At 44.3% G+C, this 20942-nt stretch overlaps 1 protein-coding gene across 1 annotated transcript; it reads left to right on the top strand.

The window, feature by feature from the left end:
• Positions 1-3550: 3550 nt before the first annotated feature.
• LOC148506641 (uncharacterized) lies at positions 3551-9376 on the top strand. Its single transcript, XM_088446468.1, has 2 exons — positions 3551-3872; positions 7120-9376. Exon 2 carries the CDS (start codon positions 7283-7285, stop codon positions 8516-8518), a length of 1236 nt encoding a protein of 411 aa, XP_088302594.1. The 5' UTR covers positions 3551-3872; positions 7120-7282; the 3' UTR covers positions 8519-9376.
• Positions 9377-20942: the final 11566 nt, after the last annotated feature.

Genomic DNA, 20942 nt, shown 5'->3' with positions numbered 1-20942 from the left:
AAGCATTGATTAGGCAAGAATGGGCAGCTATCAGTCAGTATGTGGCCCTAGAAGTTGATTGACGGCTTGCCAGGGTGAATTGCAGAGGTCTTGAAAAAGAAGGGTCAACGCTGCAAATATTGACTCTTTGCATATATTTAATAGAATTGTCAATAAAAGCCTTTGACACCTATGAAATGCTCATAATTTTACTTCAGTATACCATAGTAACATTTGACAAAAAGGTCTAAAAACACTGAAGCAGCAAACTTTGTGAAAACCTATACTTGTGTCATTCTCAAAACTTTTGGCTATGTGAGTGTGTGTGTGTGTATATATATATATATATATATATATATATATACATACACGCACACACACTGCCCATTCACTATGGCCGGCAGTGATTGGGCACATGGGGGGCAGAAGCGGAGCTTCGGCTTCTACTGTATATTCAGCTGCACAGAAGCCGGAAGGAGGAAGTGATGGAGGTGCCCCTGGCTAGACACAACAGCAGCCGTGGCCGGCTTCCAAGAGCTGCGGCTGCTTTATGGAAGATGTGCCTGGAGAGGGGGTGATGTGGACTGACAAAGCAGCAGCCACGGCTGGCTTCAAGGAGCCGCGGCTGCTGCTTCCATGGTTGGCCAGCAGCCGCGCCAGGTGGGGTTTATGCCAGCTTCCCGATCACTTCTGGCCACAGTGATTGGGACACAGCAGCAGCCGTGGCTACCAGGAGCCGCAGCATCTTTTGAATTCATGGCTGCTCTGCAATCCCGCCAGGAGGGGAGTGTCACCAGGCACCCAATCACTGTGGCCAGCAGTGATCGGGATCCAAAGGAGGGGGAGCCGCGGGTGCAGAGGGACCAGGATGATAAGCTCCCGTGGCCACCTAGGGGGTGTTTCTGACTGGTCGCATCAGATGCGACCATGTCAGGGAAAGCCCCGTCTGGTGTGGTCACATCGGATGCAACCACTCCAGACAAGTGGTTAAGTCATTTGTGGTCAAGTATGGATATCCTTAAACCTGGACTGCTAGGGTGCCTTGAGGACCGAGTTTAGGAACCTCTTCTCCAGGGAATTGTGGCCCATGCTGAAAAGTTTTGTGCCACAAAGTGCTCATAGTGCTGTACAGGGAAACTTGCAATACAATATAAAAAGATTGAAACAGACAGTACAGGGCAAAAATCAAACAGGGAAAAAATTAAACAACAGTGTAGGTGCCTATCCACTAGACCAGTGATTCCCAACCTCAGTGCTCAAGGCACACTAACAGTCCTGGTTTTAGTGATATCTATGCTTCAGCACAGATGGTTAAATCAAAATAACTAAGGTACTAATTAAGTCACCTGTGCTCAACTATGGCTATCCTTAAAACCAAGACTGTTAGTGTGACTTGAGGACATTGGTTGGGAACCCCTGCACTAGATGATTAAAATGAGCGATTGAAGGATATCGTTCGTTCGATCATCGTTTGAAAATTTGGTCTTGTAGACATCTATCATCGTGCAAACATGCTGGTCAACCTGACGATATCATCAGGTTCAGCATGTTTGCAGATGATTGATTGTGTCTGCACTGAATGACATATCGTTCAGTGTGGGCACCCTACAGTGTAGTGAACGACTGAACGATAACGATATAGTTCAGTCTTTTCACTGTCGGGTAGTGCATACCCGCCGTAGCACTCAATGCCCAGTGCCTTTGGAGGTCAGACAGACTCTAAGCTGATGTGAGTGGGGTGTACTGGAGACAAGTAGTGCAGGGTGAGAACCAAGAGGGTGGAGGTCCATGCTCTCTACGGCTTAATGTTTAGGAGAGTGGGGGTAAAACAGGGAGGTGCAAACTGGGAAGAGATGAGGAGAGCGGACAGTGGCTGGGAGTTAAAAAATGTAAGGAGAGCTGGAAGATTTTAATGAACAAGTGTCTTTTCAAAGCAAGCTTGGATCCATGTAAGCGGGTACAGTTTGGTAGTTTGGGGGACTGAGTTCCAGAGAAAGGGACGTAATCACCTCAGACATAAGGCGACAATTAGAGGAATAGTGGAAAGAGTTAGACATAATTGCCAATTCTACCTCATTGTCAGGGAGACTCCCTGAAATAGTAGCAATCTCCCTGCCTCCCTAAAGAGCCCAGCAATCTCCTGGATTGCCCCTTACCCCCATTATGAAGCGGTTATATTAACAAAAAAACAGAAAGATATCCATTCAAACAGGATTATTAGTATCATTACCCAGCATTGGTTATAAGGCACAATGATCCCTATGGCTACATGTATTTTCTGAAAAGTACCAGTGTGTTTTCATCAACAAATAGATCTTACTAACTGCTTTGGGGCTTATTTACATTTGGATGTAATTCAGTATTATGTCATGCCTCTCAGATGTAGCAATACACGCCCACTTTACCGCTGCGCTCATAGGTGGTGCTTTCACAATATCCCTGAAATACTTTTTCAAAAGTAGGCAAGTATGGTGAGTGGGAGTACGGATTGTGAAGAGGTCAGAGATGTAGTAGTGCTCTGAAAGTGAAGGAGAGGAAATAAAACTGGATTCTGGAGGGGAAGAGGAGCCAGTCAAAGAGTTGAAGGAGGGGAGAGTTTGAATAAGAGCAACAAAGAAAGGAAGACTAGCTAAGAAGTGGCATTGTGGATTGATGAGAAAAGAAAATGGCAAAGAGAAGACTTCCGGGTTAAGAACCCAGAAATTCAATTGCGTATACACGGCCATCGGCATGGGCAATTGTCAGGGGGACAGAGATGAATCCTCCGGAATCCTCTCCTGGTTTTGCATAAAAAAAAAAAAAAGACTATTGGGGTAAGTTTACTAAAGTGAGAGTTTTTAGAAGTGGGGATGTTGCTTGTAGCAGCCAATCAGATTCTAGCTATTATCTTCTAGAAGGTGCTATGTAAATGTTAAGTAGAATCTGAGTGGTTGCTATGGGCAACATCTCCACTTCTAAAAAAAACTCACTTTACTAAATTTACCCTAGGCTTCTATAGACAATGCCATCTATTATATAGCATGCATAGCTTTCAAAAGTGATGGAAAGTTTAGCTTTCTAGAGCTTGCTTGCTTCATATTGGTACATTGCAGCCCCATAGAATTCTATGCAAGAAATGCAAAAACCAGCAAGACTACTGTTATAGTGTAATTAGACCAGACGGTCATAGCCTTGTGCTAGTTGCATTGAGGAGGGAGTACAGGTTTCCTTAATTGTTTAGAAAAAAATAAAAATAAAAATTTAATTGATTGTTTATAAAGAAAAAAAAATTAAACAGTGTATTCAGCATCATCAATTTCATATTGATGAACGTTATGTCGTATGCCACACCATCATAATCTGCTTAAAGCATATTTTGTTACACTTTATAGGCATCCTTATGTGGATGCATGCTTATTTTGAATTGCATGTGTCATAAGATATATGCAACTCAAAATAAACATATTCGGCGTTCATGAAATAGGCCCCACTATGAATAGCTACCACAGCACTCCCACCTTTGAATTAACAACCGACGTCCCGTAGCGACAATTCATTCTGAGCAGCTACACTTCCCTCCCTCTCCTGTATGATGAAGGAGCTGCGCGCGCAGAGCACAGGGGACGGAGCAGGCGCGCGCACAGTGCGGTCGGTGCCACCATGGCCCAGAGGAGGGCGGGGAGGCAGCACACACGCAGTGACAGCATAGCAGCCTTTCTTCCTGCTTACATGACATCAGAGGACGGGGAACCGAGGCGCTGCCGCAGACACTGACCGGGGAGGGGGGGGATCCGCCCACCTGTCATTTCTCATTATCCGCCATGTTTGGCTAAGTGTTGTGACTGCCTGGAAGTGTGAGCGCACATATTACACGTCTCTCTGCTGACGCTGCCTCCAACCTTCTCCTTATAGCGGTGAGTTAGTTTATAGGAATCTGTACCCAGTGGAATTGCGCTGTAACTTACATTCATTTGTCAGATGTGGCAGAAAATATAAATAAAAATGCACACATGCCATGCCATGTTCTGTAATCTGATTTACACTATAAAATATGACAAAGACACGTATGTAGTGTAGTATCATTTAAATCATCTAAATAGTGAATGAAAATGTAAAATTCTAAGTGTTGTTATTGATGCAATGATGGAACTATAATATTGCTTTGGAAGTTTTATAGGACCCTCCTCATCTTATACAGTAACATAGAGTACTTACCTGCTCATGTTTTTGTTGCTTTATTAGGTCTCATTTGCTGCCTGTCAGCTCGGGTATAGTGTAAGGATAGACATCAGAAGCCGATGGTTCCAAATCGATGGAAGTAGTTTTTCCATTGAATACTGTAAATTCAATGGTTGCCAGCCATTGGATGCAACTTTCTGATTACCATCCGATGGCTGGCTGTGGAGGGGGAGCGCACAACAGCAGGTGAGCAGAAGGAGAATAGATGACGCGCACGTCATCTATTGTCAGTGTAGGGGAGAGTGCTGGGCACGCCCCCACAGCGACGTGGGGTGCTGCTATGCTCCTCCCCCTTGCCACAGGCCCTGCCCCCTTTTCAGACAGTAGTATTACCATTGCGATGATTATACTATGGCTAGTTGCCATTGCAACGGATGATTTGATGTCGGAAACCCGGTAACTGAACGATGCTGGACTTACGATGTCCATCCCTAGTATAGTATTTAGTTACTGTGGATAGGATGCATCTTCCAATACATCCTGCCCTTTTTCTCCTGCATAGCGGCATTTGTGATCGCCGGTATGCAAGTACAGTAAGGCTGGGTACACACCTAAACGACCGGCAATCGTGCCGATGTTCAGGGCGATTTGCCTTCACCCTGGACATCGCTTGATTGCTGGTACACACTTGAACGATTTAATGAAAGACGGAACAATCACTGTGCCGTCCTTCATTAACATGTATAGGCTCACATGCCAATCGCACGATATCGCATGCGACCACAGGTACGCGCAAATTGGGCATACACACTTTACAATATGTCCGATTTGTTGTTCCAATTTGGCTAAATCGGGCCGATATCGTGCAGGTGTGTATGCACCCTTAGTGTCCTGGACAGCTCTTCTGATAAGAGCTGTCCTGGCGATGAGAAGACTTCCGAGTTTATGACCTGTGAGTCCTATTGCGCATGTGCGACCATCGCAGGGAAAAAGAGGGGGATCCTTCCAATCTCTATGGGGCTTTTTGTGAAAAGAAGCACAAAGGCTTCTATAGAAGTTGCCTATCGGGCAGAAGCTCCAGAGCTTCCAAAGCTTGCTGTATACCAGCACAGTGCAGCCCCATGGAATTCTATGGGGTCTGCTATGCCACTTTTTAATACATATGGCAAGCTTAGAACAGATGACACAAAATGGGAAAGTTGCAGAGTACTAAAGGTAGAAGCAGAACCCTTACATAGCCATCAATTCCAAGTATTTTTTATCCCATTCACAGGCGTACCAGTAGATGCAGCCATCTTGGGTACGCTACAAAAGGTTACAATGTGTGGGATAAGCCATACATATGTACGGAATGAATAGATCCACATGTTGTTCATCCTGTCCAAAGAACCATCCGAGAGAGCCATCTGGGGGGCACTGCGTAGGTTACCTCTGGCAGGATGTACATTTAGCGGAAATAAAACCTCCAGATGGAGAGAGGAAATAAAAAATGAAAGGGAAGCTGAATACAAAGGCATTAAACGGCAGCAATAAAACAATGGTGAAAGCATTATAAAAACTATGGTAAAGTTAATTAGATATGAAAACTAATGGAGTAACCTGAACAAGCCACGCAACTCTGCCTGCGTCTAGCGTCTCCCTCACTCAAGTGTGCGGGCTTGTCGCATCCAGCAGTTTGTTGAGTGCGATCAGGCTGCAGCATGATACTGCCCCCAAACCCAGTCTCAGGGGAGTTGGATGAAGCAATAGCATTCCCGAGTTTAAGTGAAGATTTGAATGTTAAGGGTACATTTAAAGCCTACAAGGATGGAGACGAGTCTGATTGCATGTAGTTTCGCACACCAGAAGATTGGGTCAGCATGAGTGAAATCCAGCAGGAGATAGTGGGAATGGGTGATTAGGGAAGAGTTGATGCAGCAGTCATTGGCAGATTGAAGTGTGAGTGGAGATGAGGCTGGAAATGAGTGGTTTGAGGGTGTTGTAGGTGAGTAATAGGAATTTGATTGCTAAAGGTGCGTACACACGTAACAATTTTTTGAATGATTTAACTAGAACGCTGACGTTATTGTTCAAAAAATCGAGTTATAACAATGAACGAAAATTGTTCAAGCGCACTCCCGTTTGTAGTTCATTTCAGACTGTCCAACATAACGAGTTTCATTAAGGGAAGGAACATTTTTCATTCATCGTTGTAAAAATCGTTCACTTTTCAAGGGAAAATCTGACAGATAATCGTTGGTTACAAAATCGTTACGTGTGTATGCACCTCAAGGAGAAATGAATCCATTGGAGCGCCTGGCAGCGGGATTATTTAGCGAGGAGAGAGGAAAATGAAGCAGACGGCAGTGTCTAATCTCCTGTTGTCTGGTTGACCTGATTATTTATGTGATGTGAACCAGGCAGTGTGAGATCTGAAATGGTCATTGGGTAGAAATGGCACAAGTGAATGACACTGGTGAACATATCAAACACTTAATTGTTTTTTTTCAAACAAATCAATTAGATTTATGAGCTTTGTTTTATTTAATAGCATCGAATTGACATGCACTGAACATCTATGCTTTTGAGGCATTTCTCACATGATAACCCATGCTGCTGTGCATTTATACACACACATGGACATCACAGAGCTTATAAACAAATGACAGTATGTGCTTGCACCCCAGTGTACAATACCTAAAATAACAATATATAAATTACAAATCTGATTAGTGTATGTATATGTAGAGACTTGACAAGGGAATATTAATATGTTGATCATGGCAATTGTCAGGTCTCTCTAAAGTAAACAAAAAAGGTATTTGTGTATGCCATAGGTACTGCTTTTAATTAATTTGCCTGTTTTATGCAGCCATTTGTGCTGCCACTACAATCGTTATGTAAACTAGAGTAGGTTTTTTATTTGGATTGTTCTGCATTTTACTAAAACTGATTATTATAGACAACCTCAGACATAAACATATATTTTTTTTTTCTGCTTAGAACCGAGGCTCTTTATCCTACAGACTTTCTGGGATCGCTCAAGCTTTCAAAGAGGGATGCATTGCAACTTAGTGGTACATTGGTATTAAACATCTCCCAGAAGCCTGACCGAAAACAAACTTTGTAACAAAAGTAGTTGTGTACAAATACTAGGCATATAATTATGTTGAAAAGCCAATCAAACACAGACCTTGATGACGGGCCACACACTTTACGTTCTGATCTACCCAGTATGGAATTTTCAACAAGTTCTATGTATTTCATGTCCAGTCCCTTACAAATCAGTCAGTCACCCACCAGAGTTACTCAGGATAAAGAGACACTTTGCCCCTCAATTCATCAGGAAACACATACCACAAGTGAGAGAAAAATGACTCAAGAGATGCCTGTCTCAGAAGGAATTTATAGCAATGTGCAAACTATTAAGCAATCAACAACCAGGGAGGACTTAAATATTCCCTCAGGTTCACACATCTGTTCTCCCCTTCCAGAATTATCATCTTGTACGTCCCCTGATCATAATGTCAACTCTTTGTCCACTCCAGTAACAATTCCAGATTACAATCCTTTGCCTGTGCCTTCAACCTCTGGTACAACTCCAACTCCTGTTTATTTGGCTATTCCGGAGATTCCCTCTCACCTGAAGTTCTTCAGTTTTGTCATACTGCATGTCCCTGAAGATCAGAAAGTAGCTAGTAGAGTGTGCCATGTCCTACAGGAGCTTGTTTATGGAGAAGGTACCACTTTTTGCGAGGGATTTGAGACTCCAGGAGTCAGTCCTATCACATGCCTTGAAGATGCAGTGGAAAACTCTGCCTATATCATTCTTCTGCTTACTAATGGTTTTTTTTCCAAATGGGGTAAGTTTCAGACAAATGTAGTTCTTATGAACTCTATTCAAGATGGAAACAAATCCGGCAGTGTTATTCCTTTTTATCCTACTTTAAATAGCGCTGTTGATAAACCTAAACTGCCTTTGTGCCTTAGATCCCTAACTGCATTGTGTGAGACTTCTACAGCCTTTAATATTAAAGTGCACAAAACATTCAAAGAAGATGTGATCAAGAGGGAGTTTGAGCAATGGAAAAGACAGCAGCTAGATAAACTGTATAAAAAACGTGTGGAGGATCTTTCTGATCAACTGCATTCTCTACAAAAATTTTCTCAAGAATATGAAACTATTTGCAAACAACTACGTGATCAAATGTTTTTGATGCAGAGCAATAATTTCCCATTACTATGGTTCCAAGGCCAGCCACAAGTTATTCAGATAAGCCACGCAAATAATGTGCAGATAGGTAACCAAAACCACATGACTGTTCAGCAGTTAGGAAACGGACCTTCCACGGAAATGAATGGTGAGAGTTGTCATGAAGGTGACTCGGAAGCGCAAAGCTAACAACTCCCCAAACAATAAATAAAAGTAAGTGGGCGAGAATAACGGGTTAAATCAACAATGCCCAAACGTAATAACTTCCAATTTGGCAAAAGTGCTGATTTCTAAGAAAGATTGCTGCTGGATTTAAATGGGCAATTTAAAAAAAAAAAAAGAAAAAATCAGCATGGTTTTGCCTTTTAAAAAATAGCTCGTTTAAATGCTCCGGCAAACCTCTGCATTTGTCAATTTGGAGGTTATTACATTTGGTCTCTAGTTTTTCTTGGAACTATAATCAAATTTACAGATAAAAAATATGGGAAAATGTTGTTTAAAAATATACCTTTTTGTTGATTTTGTATTTTTCTTTCCTGTTTAATATTTTCCTGATTTTCCTATGTAACTTCTTATGCCTACTGTACATGTATACTTTTGTTATCCACTTTTGTTTATACCACTACCTGCTGCCAAAAAGGTTAATATTTTTCTGTCATGTTGGTCTATAACACAGGTTAAAATCCTACATGATTATCGGCAAACTCAGTGTGTACATATTTCTATTTTCTTACTAGGATTTTCAATTTGCTTTTCTCAGCTGCAATAAACACATTTCAGTTGCCACAAAACAGAATTAATTTCTTTGGTAAGAGATTAGAGCACAGGTTCTCAAACTCGGTCCTTGGGACCCCAAACAGTGCATGTTTTCCAGGAAACCGTGAACGGTGTGGGGTCCTGAGGACTGAGTTTGAGAACCACTGGATTAGAGTCATTAGGTCCACAGACTAATTATAGTTTAATATGCTATCACTTTTAGCTTGTCACCGATTATATTTGTGGGCCAGAGGAGATAAAATTGATTTATAGTGGTGCTTGAAAGTTTGTGAACCCTTTAGAATTTTCCATATTTCTGCTGAAATTTGGCCTATATTATCTCAGATGTTCACACAAGTCCTAAAAGTAGATAAAAAGAACCAAATCAAACAAATGAGACCAAAAAATTAGACGTGCTAATTTTTTTATTGAGGAAAATGATCCAATATCACATATCTGAGTGGCAAAAGTATGTGAAGTTTTGCCTAAAGGTGCATACACACACAACGATTTTGTAACCAACGATTATCAAATTTTCCCTTGATAAGTGAATGATTTTTTGAAGTGTAATGAACGATTTTTACAACGAAGAACGAAAAATGTTCCTTCCCTTAATGAAAATCGTTATGTTGGACAGTCTGAAATTAACTACACTGCTCAAAAAATAAAGGGAAGACTAAAATAACACATCCTAGATCTGAATGAATGAAATATTCTTATTAAATACTTTGTTCTTTACATAGTGGAATGTGCTGACACCAAAATCACACAAAAATTATGATTGGAAATCAAATTTATTAACCCATGGAGGTCTGGTTTTGGAGCCACACTCAAAATTAAAGTGGAAAAACACATTACAGGCTGCTCCAACTTTGATGTAATGTCCTTAAAACAAGTCAAACTGAGGCTCAGTAGTGTGTGTGGCCTCCACGTGCCTGTATGACCTCCCTACAACGCCAGGGCATGCTCCTGATGAGGTGGCGGATGGACTCCTGAGGGATCTCCTCCCAGACCTGGACTAAAGCATTTGCCAACTCCTGGACAGTCTGTGGTGCAACGTGGCGTTGGTGGATGGAGCGAGACATGACGTCCCAGATGTGCTCAATTGGATTCAGGTCTGTGGAACGGGCGGGCCAGTCCATAGCATCAATGCCTTCGTCTTGCAGGAACTGCTCACACACTCGAGCCACAGGTCTAACATTGTCTTGCATGAGGAGGAACCCAGGGCCAACCGCACCAGCATATGGTCTCACAAGGAGTCTGAGGATCTCATCTCGGTACCTAATGGCAGTCAGGCTACCTCTAGCGAGCACATGGAGGACTGTGCGGCCCCCCAAAGAAATGCCACCCCACACCATTACTGACCCACTGCCAAACCGGTCATGCTGGAGGATGTTGCAGGCAGCAGAACGTTCTCCTTGACGTCTCCAGACTCTGTCACGTCTGTCACATGTGCTCAGTATGAACGTGCTTTCATCTGTGAAGAGCACAGGGCGCCAGTGGCGAATTTGCCAATCTTGGTGTTCTCTGGCAAATGCCAAACGTCCTGCATGGTGTTGGGCTGTAAGCGCAACCCCCACCTGTGGACGTCGGCCCCTCATACCACCCTCATGGAGTCTGTTTCTGACTGTTTGAGCAGACACATGCACATATGTGACCTGCTGGAGGTCATTTTGCAGGGCTCTGGCAGTGCTTCTCCTCCTGAGGTAGTGGTCCTGCTGCTGAGTTGTTGCCTCCTCCACGTCTCCTGATGTACTGGCCTGTCTCTTGGTAGCGCCTCAATGCTCTGGAAACTACGCTGACAGACACAGCAAACCTTCTTGCCACAGCTCCCATTGATGTGCCACCCTGGATGAGTTGCACTACCTGAGCCACTTGTGTGGGTTGTACACTCCGTCTCATGCTACCACTAGAGTGAAAGCACCGCCAGCATTCAAAAGTGACCAAAACATCAGCCAAAAAGCATAGGAACTGAGAAGTGGTCTGTGGTCACCACCACTCCTTTATTGGTTGTGTCTTGCTAATTGCCTATAATTTCCACCTGTTGTCTATTCCATTTGCACAACAGCATGTGAAATTGATTGTCAATCAATGTTGCTTCCTAAGTGGACAGTTTGATTTCACAGAAGTGTGAATGACTTGGAGTTACATTGTGTTGTTTAAGTGTTCCCTGTATTTTTTTGAGCAGTGTACAAACGGGAGTGCGCTTGAACGATTTTCGTTCATAGTTATAACTCAAACTGAACGATTTTTTTGGAACGATAACGACGTAGTTATAGTTAAATCGTTAAAAAAATCGTTACGCGGTACTCAGCTTTAGCAGATATTTTGAAGGTGAAATTAGTCAAGTATTTTCAATCTATGGGATGACAATCAGGTGTGAGTGGACAACCTATCTTTTTAAAAGAAAAGGGATCTATCAAAGTCACATGTTTGTGGAAGTGTATCATGCCACGAACAAAGGAGATTTCTGAGGACCTCAGAAGAAGAGTTGTTGATGCTCATCAGGCTGGAAAAGGTTACAAAAATGATACCAAGCAAGTGTTTTTCAGCAATTGAAAGTCTTTCCAACATTTTCAGTACAGAAAAATGTCTTTAGTAAATTTTCAGTGTTTTATACAAGTTTGTAAAAATCTGGAATAAACACTTAACTTTACAACTTCAAAAACTCCTATCAATACAGCACCTCCACATTCCTGTCCCACATCATTTACACCTCCACATACCTGTTCCACATCATTTACACCTCCACATACCTGTCTCACAGCATTTACATCTTCACATACCTGTTCCACATCATTTACACCTCTGCATGCCTGTCTCACAGCATTTACATCTTCACATACCTGTCTCACAGCATTTACATCTTCACATACCTGTTCCACATCATTTACACCTCTGCATGCCTGTCCCACATCATTTACACAACATACCTGTCTCACAGCATTTACATCTTCACATACCTGTTCCACATCATTTACACCTCCACATACCTATCCCACCTCATTTACACCTCCGCATACCTGCCCCACACCATTTACACCTCCGCATACCTGCCCCACATCACTTACACCTCCGCATACCTGCCCCACATCACTTACACCTCCGCATACCTGCCCCACATCACTTACACCTCCGCATACCTGCCCCACATCACTTACACCTCCGCATACCTGCCCCACATCACTTACACCTCCGCATACCTGCCCCACATCACTTACACCTCCGCATACCTGCCCCACATCACTTACACCTCCGCATACCTGCCCCACATCACTTACACCTCCGCATACCTGCCCCACATCACTTACACCTCCGCATACCTGCCCCACATCACTTACACCTCCGCATACCTGCCCCACATCACTTACACCTCCGCATACCTGCCCCACATCACTTACACCTCCGCATACCTGCCCCACATCACTTACACCTCCGCATACCTGCCCCACATCACTTACACCTCCGCATACCTGCCCCACATCACTTACACCTCCGCATACCTGCCCCACATCACTTACACCTCCGCATACCTGCCCCACATCACTTACACCTCCGCATACCTGCCCCACATCAATTACACCTCCGCATACCTGCCCCACATCACTTACACCTCCGCATGCCTGTCTCACAGCATTTACACCACATACCTGTCTCACAGCATTTACATCTTCACATACCTGCCCCACATCACTTACACCTCCGCATACCTGCCCCACATCACTTACACCTCCGCATACCTGCCCCACATCACTTACACCTCCGCATGCCTGTCTCACAGCATTTACACCACATACCTGTCTCACAGCATTTACACCTTCACATACCTGCCCCACATCACTTACACCTCCGCATACCTGCCCCACATCACTTACACCTCCGCATACCTGCCCCACATCACTTACACCTCCGCATACCTGCCCCACATCACACACCTCCGCATGCCTGTCCCACATCACTTACACCTCCGCATGCCTGTCCCACATCACTTACACCTCCGCAGGCCTGTCCCACATCACTTACACCTCCGCAGGCCTGTCTCACAGCATTTACACCTCCGCATACATATCCCACATCACTTACACCTCCGCATACCTGCCCCACATCACTTACACCTCCACATACCTGTCCCACATCATTTACACCTCCGCATGCCTGTCCCACATCACTTACACCTCCGCATGCCTGCCCCACATCACTTACACCTCCGCATACCTGCCCCACATCACTTACACCTCCGCATACCTGCCCCACATCACTTACACCTCCGCATACCTGCCCCACATCACTTACACCTCCACATAATCAGCAGTGAATTCTACAAATTGTTGAAAGCAAGTCAACATGGCACAGTGAGTATCTCTGAAACAAACAATCCCTAAGTAAGCATATATGAGTAAGCAATTTAACATACTGACTTGTCTATAAAAATATATATCTTAGATTTTGGTTTTGGACTTTATAACAGTATCCTACAAAACTCCAGGTTTCAACCTCTCAGCATTCATAACCATACTGAAAGCAAAATTGAATCATCATAACAATTTGAACTACAAAATCCTTATTTTTGAAAAATTTGTAAAAAAAATTACTTTATGCATTACTATTTTCATCCGAAGTAAATCACTGCGTAAATGCCATCTCTTAATGTAATTAGAAGTATAAAAACAGTCTACATTGTTTTACATATACTGTAATGTTATTATTAGAAGTGACACTTCTAAGCTGTGTATCTACTCTGCAAGTCTGGTAAGTGGATACAAATTTGTTTTAGCTCCTTTGCCACTCAGTGTTAACTGGTCAACTAGAAGCCAGCTCGGCTGCGGACACCCAGTCCCTCTAGGGCAGCGTTTCCCAAATTCAGTCCTCACACACCACAACAGATAATGTTTTCAGAATTGGTCAGTAATCTACATATTTCCACAGACTGAAATTTTCAAAACATAAGCTATTGAGGGTGCATGAAGACCGGATTTGGGAAATATTTATTAGAATCATGTAGGCAAACCCCAGGAAAGTACAATTGTACATTAAAAAGCCAACTCTACCCTAAAAGGGTTATATTCACAGATTCCCTTGGAGAGAGATCCCAAGCACGGAGCTTATTGAGGGTCTGTCAGCTTGCTTCCCCCTCTAGGGTACACTGAAGCAGGCCCACATGGAATGGTTGACTCTGGGCCATCTGAGGTAGCTTGGATAGATAAAGGGCAATAATCACAGTTGGAAGCACCCTGGACCTTGTCCCAAATGAACCATTGTAGTATTTTCTGGGAAGAATGGTTCATGAACTGAACAGCATAAAATGGGTGAAGACAGTGGTTGATGCAAATTCTCTGAGTGTCTCCCTGTTTGCGGGCTGACTTCCCTCATGGTCACGGGTAATGGTAGCTCTTAGAGTGCATGTTAGGGAATCTAACAGTGCCTAAGGGAGTTACGTACAATATGTAAGAATATACATTACAGTGCTTATGCAAATACACTGAAAAATAAAGATTGGCTAGGAACAAAACATTGGACTATTCAGACGTGGCTTTATATGAGCTCTGAACTGAATCTTAGGAAGAGTGAGACAAATTACCCGATGACAGGTTCAGAAGTCTGTGTGAGCTACAGAAATTGCTTGATTATAGTGATTGTCTCTAAAGGTTGTGCAACATAATATATATACAATAATGTGAAAAGTTTTAGGCAGGTGTGGAAAAAATGGTAGACTTACCATTGCTAACTCTTTCTTCGAGATCCACAAGGATACTATGGGGTAATGTGGTTGGAGAGATCCAGGCACCAAAAAGTTAAAGCTTTCAGCTCCCAGAATGCCTGGGATCCTCCATATATACCCAGCCATAGGCTTTCAGTTTTGTAAACAAGCCTAAAGGCAGGAGAAAGAACAATCATACACCAGAAGCACTCACACAAGATGACGGAATCCGTGACCGAAAGAAAAAATACCCAATGCAGCTAGGTGTGTCAGGCTGGGTGCCCTGTGCACCTCGAAGAAAAAGAGTTACCAATGGTAAGTCTACCATAACTCTTATTTTTTTCCATAGGGATACCATGGGAATGTCCTAAAGCAGTTCCCCTGAGGGTGGGGGGACGCTCCTGAACAGAAAGGAGAACTCGTTGCCCAACGGAACCATCCTGAGAGGCAAAAGTATCGAAGGCGTAGAACCTAAGAAAAGTGTGGACTGAAGATTACGTGGCTGCCTTGCACAATTGTTCAGCAGAGGCACCACGACAAATGTCCACGATGGCCCTACAGACCGAGTAGAATTTGATGGCACCGTGCTTGGGACAGGGAGATCAGTCTATGTGTACACCTGAGAGATAGTCATACATAACCATTGAGCCAGGGTCTGCTTGTTAGCTGGCCATCCTCGTTTGTGAAAACCATATCATAAAAAAAGAACATCTGATTTTCTAACAGAGTTTGTATGCTCCATATATATATGCAGAGAGCATGAACTACATCCAGGGAGGCTTCACCTACAGAGAGGTCTGGAGCCTGAAAGCTGGAACCACAATCTCTTCATTTACATGAGAACGGGACACTACCTTAGGAAGGTAAGCCTCCCTTGTATGAAAAACAGCTCTGTCCTGGTGAAAAATAAAAAATGGTGAGTGACAAGAGAGCGCTGCCAAAGCAGAGACTCTGCGTGCAAAAGAGATAGCGAGGAGAAAAACAAGAGTTATGGTATAATATAAAATATATAGCACAGCGCTTATAACACCCAATTCAGAAATGGGTATTAAAAAGAATACATAAAATATATATAATAATTAATCCTGAAGTCAGGAGATTTTAATATCAAAATAAATACATATACATTAAAAATAGGAGCCTCCTATGATTCCTTGGGAATCACAGGAGGCCTGACACCCCTCCTCACAGCTTCTATTACCTTGTAATTTAAAGCGCCATTTATGAGAGTTCCTTGTTTTGTTATGGTATAACATACCTTGGGGTTAACTTTCTTCAAGGTCCATAAAGTCCACAGGAATTACCATGGGGGTATGAAGTTGGAGTGACCCAATGCACCAAACAGCTCAAACTTTGTAGCTCCTAGCATGCATTGGTCCGCCTCCCTATATACCCCGCTCTCAGCCACAGGCATTCAGTTTGTAACCAAGCCTAATGGCAAGGGACGGAGAGTGGAAAAAGAAGAACAATTAACACAAGAACATTCAACATACGAAGAGGTAATCTGTGATCCAAACAGGCTAAAGAACAGATCGTAACTGAGGCCAGATGCGTCAGGGTCTGCGCCCTGTGGACCTCAGAAAAAGAGTTAACCAAGTTATGTTATACCACATCTCTTATTTTTTTCTTCAGGGTCCACAGGAATTACCATGGGGACATCCTAAAGCAGTTCCCTTAAGGGTGGGTACGCTCCTGCGCAGAGAGGAGAATCCACCGCCCAAAGGAAGCATCCTGGGAGGCAAAACTATCAAATACATAGAATTTGATAAACGTCTGGACGGAAGACCAAGTGGCTGCCTTGCACAGCTGTTTAGCTGAGGCGCCATGTCTAACCACCCATGATGGTCCCACAGACCGAGTGGAATGTGCTGTCACCTTGTTAGGGACAGGGAGACCAGCTTGACATGAGAAATAGTCATACGCAGCCAGCGAGCCAAAGTTTGTTCGCTGGTCAGCCTCCTTTGTGAAATCCATATAACACAAAGAGAGACTCTGATTTCCAGATGGAGCTGGTACGATCCACGTAAATACGAAGGGCTCAAACCACATCCAGGGAAGCTTCACCTGTGGACAGGTCTGAAGACTGAAAGGCCGGGACAACAATTTCCTCATTTATATGAAAACGGGAAACCTTTGGAAGGTAGCCCGCCTTGGTATGGAGGACAGCTCTATTCTGATGAAAAATAAAAAAATGGAGAGCAACATGACAGTGCTGCCAAGTCAGAAACCCTGCAATCTGAAGAAATAGGAGAAAAAGTGTCTTCGCTATCAGCCATCGCAAGTCCACCTTATCCTGGTGTTCAAAGGGAGGCGATTGCAATGCCCTGAGAACCAAGGATAAATCCCACGGTGCCACTGGTGGGAGAAATGGAGGTTGCAGCCGAAGAACCCCCTGAAAGAATGTGCTAACATCTTGCGCTGGAACCAAACCGAAACTTGGATTCTCAAAGTAGCCAGACGGAGACCTAAGTCTAATCCAGCCTGTGGAAAAGCCAGTACTCTTGATACCTTGAAAATCTTGGGGTCATATATTCTGTGAGAACACCCAAAAAAAAATGTATGCCAAATTCTGTGATAGATGCGGGCGGAAGCAGGCTTCCTTGCCCTCAGCATCGTCTGGATCACAGAAGCAAAAAAACCCTTGGCTTTTAAGAGTGGAGACTCAAGATCCATGCCGTCAAAGCCAGCCGAGGTAAATCCCGATACAGGCATTAGCAGATCCGGCCGTAGAGGCAGCGGAGATAGACCAGTCAGATCGGAGAAACAGTACCTCCTGGGCCAGACAGGGGCTATTAGTATCATCCTGCCGCTTTCCTGCTTGAACTTTCAGACAACTCTGGGAAGGAGGGAGATTGGAAGAAACAGGTATGCCAACCTGAAGTTCCACATCATTGCCAAATCGTCCACGAAGTTGGCTGAGGGGTCCCTTGTTCTGGACCCGTATCTGATGACCTTGTGGTTGTGACGTGACGCCCAATAATCCCCACCTATCAACCAGAAGTTGAAACACGTCCGGATGAAGAGCCCATTCTCCAGCGTGTATGTCCTGGCAATTTAGGAAGTCCGCTTCCCAGTTGAGTACACCTGGGATGAATATTGCAGAGATTGCTGGAAGATGGCATTCTGCACATAGCAGAATCTCTGCCACTTCCTTCATGGCTGCCAGACTTTGTGTGCATCCCTGATGGTTGATGTAGGCCACTGCTGTCGCATTGGCCTGCCCTGTAGGAGGTCCTGCGCCAGTATGAGTGCTTTGTGTACTAAATGAAGCTCCAAAACATTTATTGGCAGGTGACTTTCCTGGACCGTCCACCTTCCCTGAAAGGTGTGATAACCTGTCACCGCTCCCCATCCTCGCAGACTTGCGTCCATGGTGAGAAGTACCCATTCGGGGACCCACAACGGACGACCCTTGTTTATATGAGTCTTCTCCAGCCACCAGGCGAGGGAGAGTTGAACCTCTGGTGAGATGCAAATCATCCGAGACCTTAGCCGATGATACTGACCATCCAAATGAGCTAACATCCAAAGCTGTAGGGACCTGGAGTGGAACTGGGCATAAGCCACCATCTCGAATGTAGTTACCAAGGAGCTCAGCATCTGCATAGCCAAGTGAACAGACACGGTTTGCCTACACAGTAGACTGCACACACGTTATTGTAGTGCCACAATCTCTTCTTCGGGCCTCTGTCCCTGGGAGTCCAGCAGCGCCCCCAAGTGCACCATCTGCTGAGTTGGAGAAAGAAAATACTTTTTCCAATTGATTATCCAGCAGAGTGTCTTGTAACCAGACAATGGTCATCCGCAGATGACATTGTAACATCTCCTAAGATTGTGCCAATATCAGGAGGTCATCTAGATATTTCAGTATCCTGACTCCTTGTCGTCTGAGATGAGCCGTCATGACTGCCATTATCTTGGTAAATACCCGACTGGCTGTGGCTACACCGAAGGGTAGAGCCTGAAATTGGAAATGCTGCTGATCTACCGCCAATCTGAGAAAGCTTTGGTGGGATTCTGCAATCGGGACATGCAGATATGCATCTTGTATGTCCAAGGAGACCATGAAGTCTCCAGGCTCCATCGCCAGCATAATTGACCATAGGGTTTCCATACGGAATTTGGGCACCTTGTTAAATCTGTTGAGAGACTTCAGATTCAGAATAGGGCGGTGTGACCCATTGGGTTTTTGACTCAAAAATAAATTTGAATAACCCCTTCCATGTTGCGTCAGAGGAACGGGGACTATGACTCCTGATTTCAGGAGGGCCCCAATAGACTCCCGGTAGGCTGAGGCTCTGACCGGGTCTGCAGGAAGGGTTGTACCAACAAACCTCTGAGGGAACTGCCTCAGGAACGTGATGGCATAACCCTGAGAGACCAGGCATGGGCGAACTGTAGAAGTCGGTCTCCAACCCTGACATCTTCCAGGGGGAGGCCCGCCCCATCAGACAGTAGGCTTACAATCTGGCTTGGAAGCAGGGCTCTTGGTTGACCAAGATTTCTTGGCCTGCGGTTTTCTTTAGGAATGACTTTGGAGGAAGACTGTTTCTTTGCTCCACTGTGGGCGAAAGGACCGAGATGACAACTGCCTAAACTTAAGAGGTATCAGTGGATAGCAATTCAGCCGACTTCGGTGTTGTAAAGGAAGTCATTATGTGATCTAGTTCTGGTCCAAAGAGTACTTTCCCCGCAAAAGGCAAGGATTCAAGAGCCTTCTCGGACCTTGCGTCTGCCTTCCAGGTCTTTAGCCAAAGGGATCTTCGAGCTGCAACTGAGTTTGCCGAGACCCTAGGAGCCAATATACCTGCGTCAATAACCACTTCCCCCCATATAGACAGCTGCTTCTCGCATTTGTCCGAGAAGAGATTGTTGTTCTCTGGTTTCATCAGGCATAGTATCCTCCAGAGATGTTGTCCATTCTTCCATAGCTTTGGCTACCTAGGCTACAGCCATAGCTGGTCTGGTATAATAGCTCCAGATAATGAAAACATTGTTTTTAAATAATTGTCAAGTTTTCTATCTGTAACCTCTTTCAAAGAGGATGCTGCCGGAATGGGTAACATAGCGCTCCTAATCATTCTGGTGACATGAGCATCTACTATTGGGGGAACTTCCCATTTGTTACACTCCCCATGTGCAAATGGGTACCGAAAGGTTATATTCCTTGGAAATGCTTACTAGGAGTGCCCCATGCATCAGACATTCATGTCAGTTGCTCAGACTGAGGGAAATAATCCTTAGCCACCTTCTGACTGGAGTCTTAGATGTCAGTGAAACCTCCTCTTCCTCTTTACTGAGGACGGCTCTCACCAGAGAGGGGACATCCACAAGGGACTGATGGTCTTCTTCCACTAAGACCCAGAACTCTGAGTATCAGAGTCTGCTGAGGAGGCAGAGTCAGACTCTAGAGACAACGACTGACGAGAACCTCTCTTATGCCCGTTTTACAGCAAAAGGTCTATCTACCTGCTGAGAGGCTATACTGTAGATGGCGGTATACTCTGACGAGAGTGAGCAGTAGAATTAACCCAACAGGAATTGATGGGGGGCATATACATAGAAGGATACACATGCTGTGAACACCCCATAGCATGAGGTAATACCGCAGCAGCAGGAGCCCATGCTTCTGCAGCCTTGTCTACTAAGTATGACAAAACCTGAGGCAATATGGCCACACAGGGTGGCTCTAGTGCTGGTGCAGGAATACCTGATGGCCCAGGTGTCTTCTTACAATAGTTACTACACAATCCATCTTGTATAACATCCTGCTCCGACAAGCCTACCACACAGGACTTATATGTCTTCAGCATTGACAGTACATCCTCACATTTACCTTTCGACATGACAAATGTGTAAATGGTATAAAGTGAATAATGCAATGTGACTGTTTATCAATGAAACTCCTCACACACCTCTCAGAGGGATGAGGAGAAACACAGTGATAGATATAACTGACAGTTTGAAAAGGCAGTATACACACAGCAGCTAGCACATAGTCACATACAAATGCATATATACGGACTATTGCTATTGCAAATGGACTCTGTATCAACTAACCAGCCCCAAGACAGAGCGGGATCCCGGCACCAGTATCCTGACCGCTGGCATCCCGAAAGTATCAGGATGTTAGGTTTAGGTAGCTGTGTTAGGCATTAG

Source organism: Taudactylus pleione, unplaced genomic scaffold (genome assembly GCF_031769625.1).
Source record: "Taudactylus pleione unplaced genomic scaffold, aTauple2 ptg000399l, whole genome shotgun sequence".
In the NCBI taxonomy this organism is placed as follows: domain Eukaryota; kingdom Metazoa; phylum Chordata; class Amphibia; order Anura; family Myobatrachidae; genus Taudactylus; species Taudactylus pleione.
Note: the sequence above shows the minus strand (reverse complement) of the source record. Positions and strands in the feature narration are given on the sequence as shown.

Excerpts from the sequence above, each read along its gene's own strand:
- LOC148506641 (XM_088446468.1), top strand. The coding sequence starts at position 7,283 with ATGTTGAAAAGCCAATCAAACACAGACCTTGATGACGGGCCACACACT.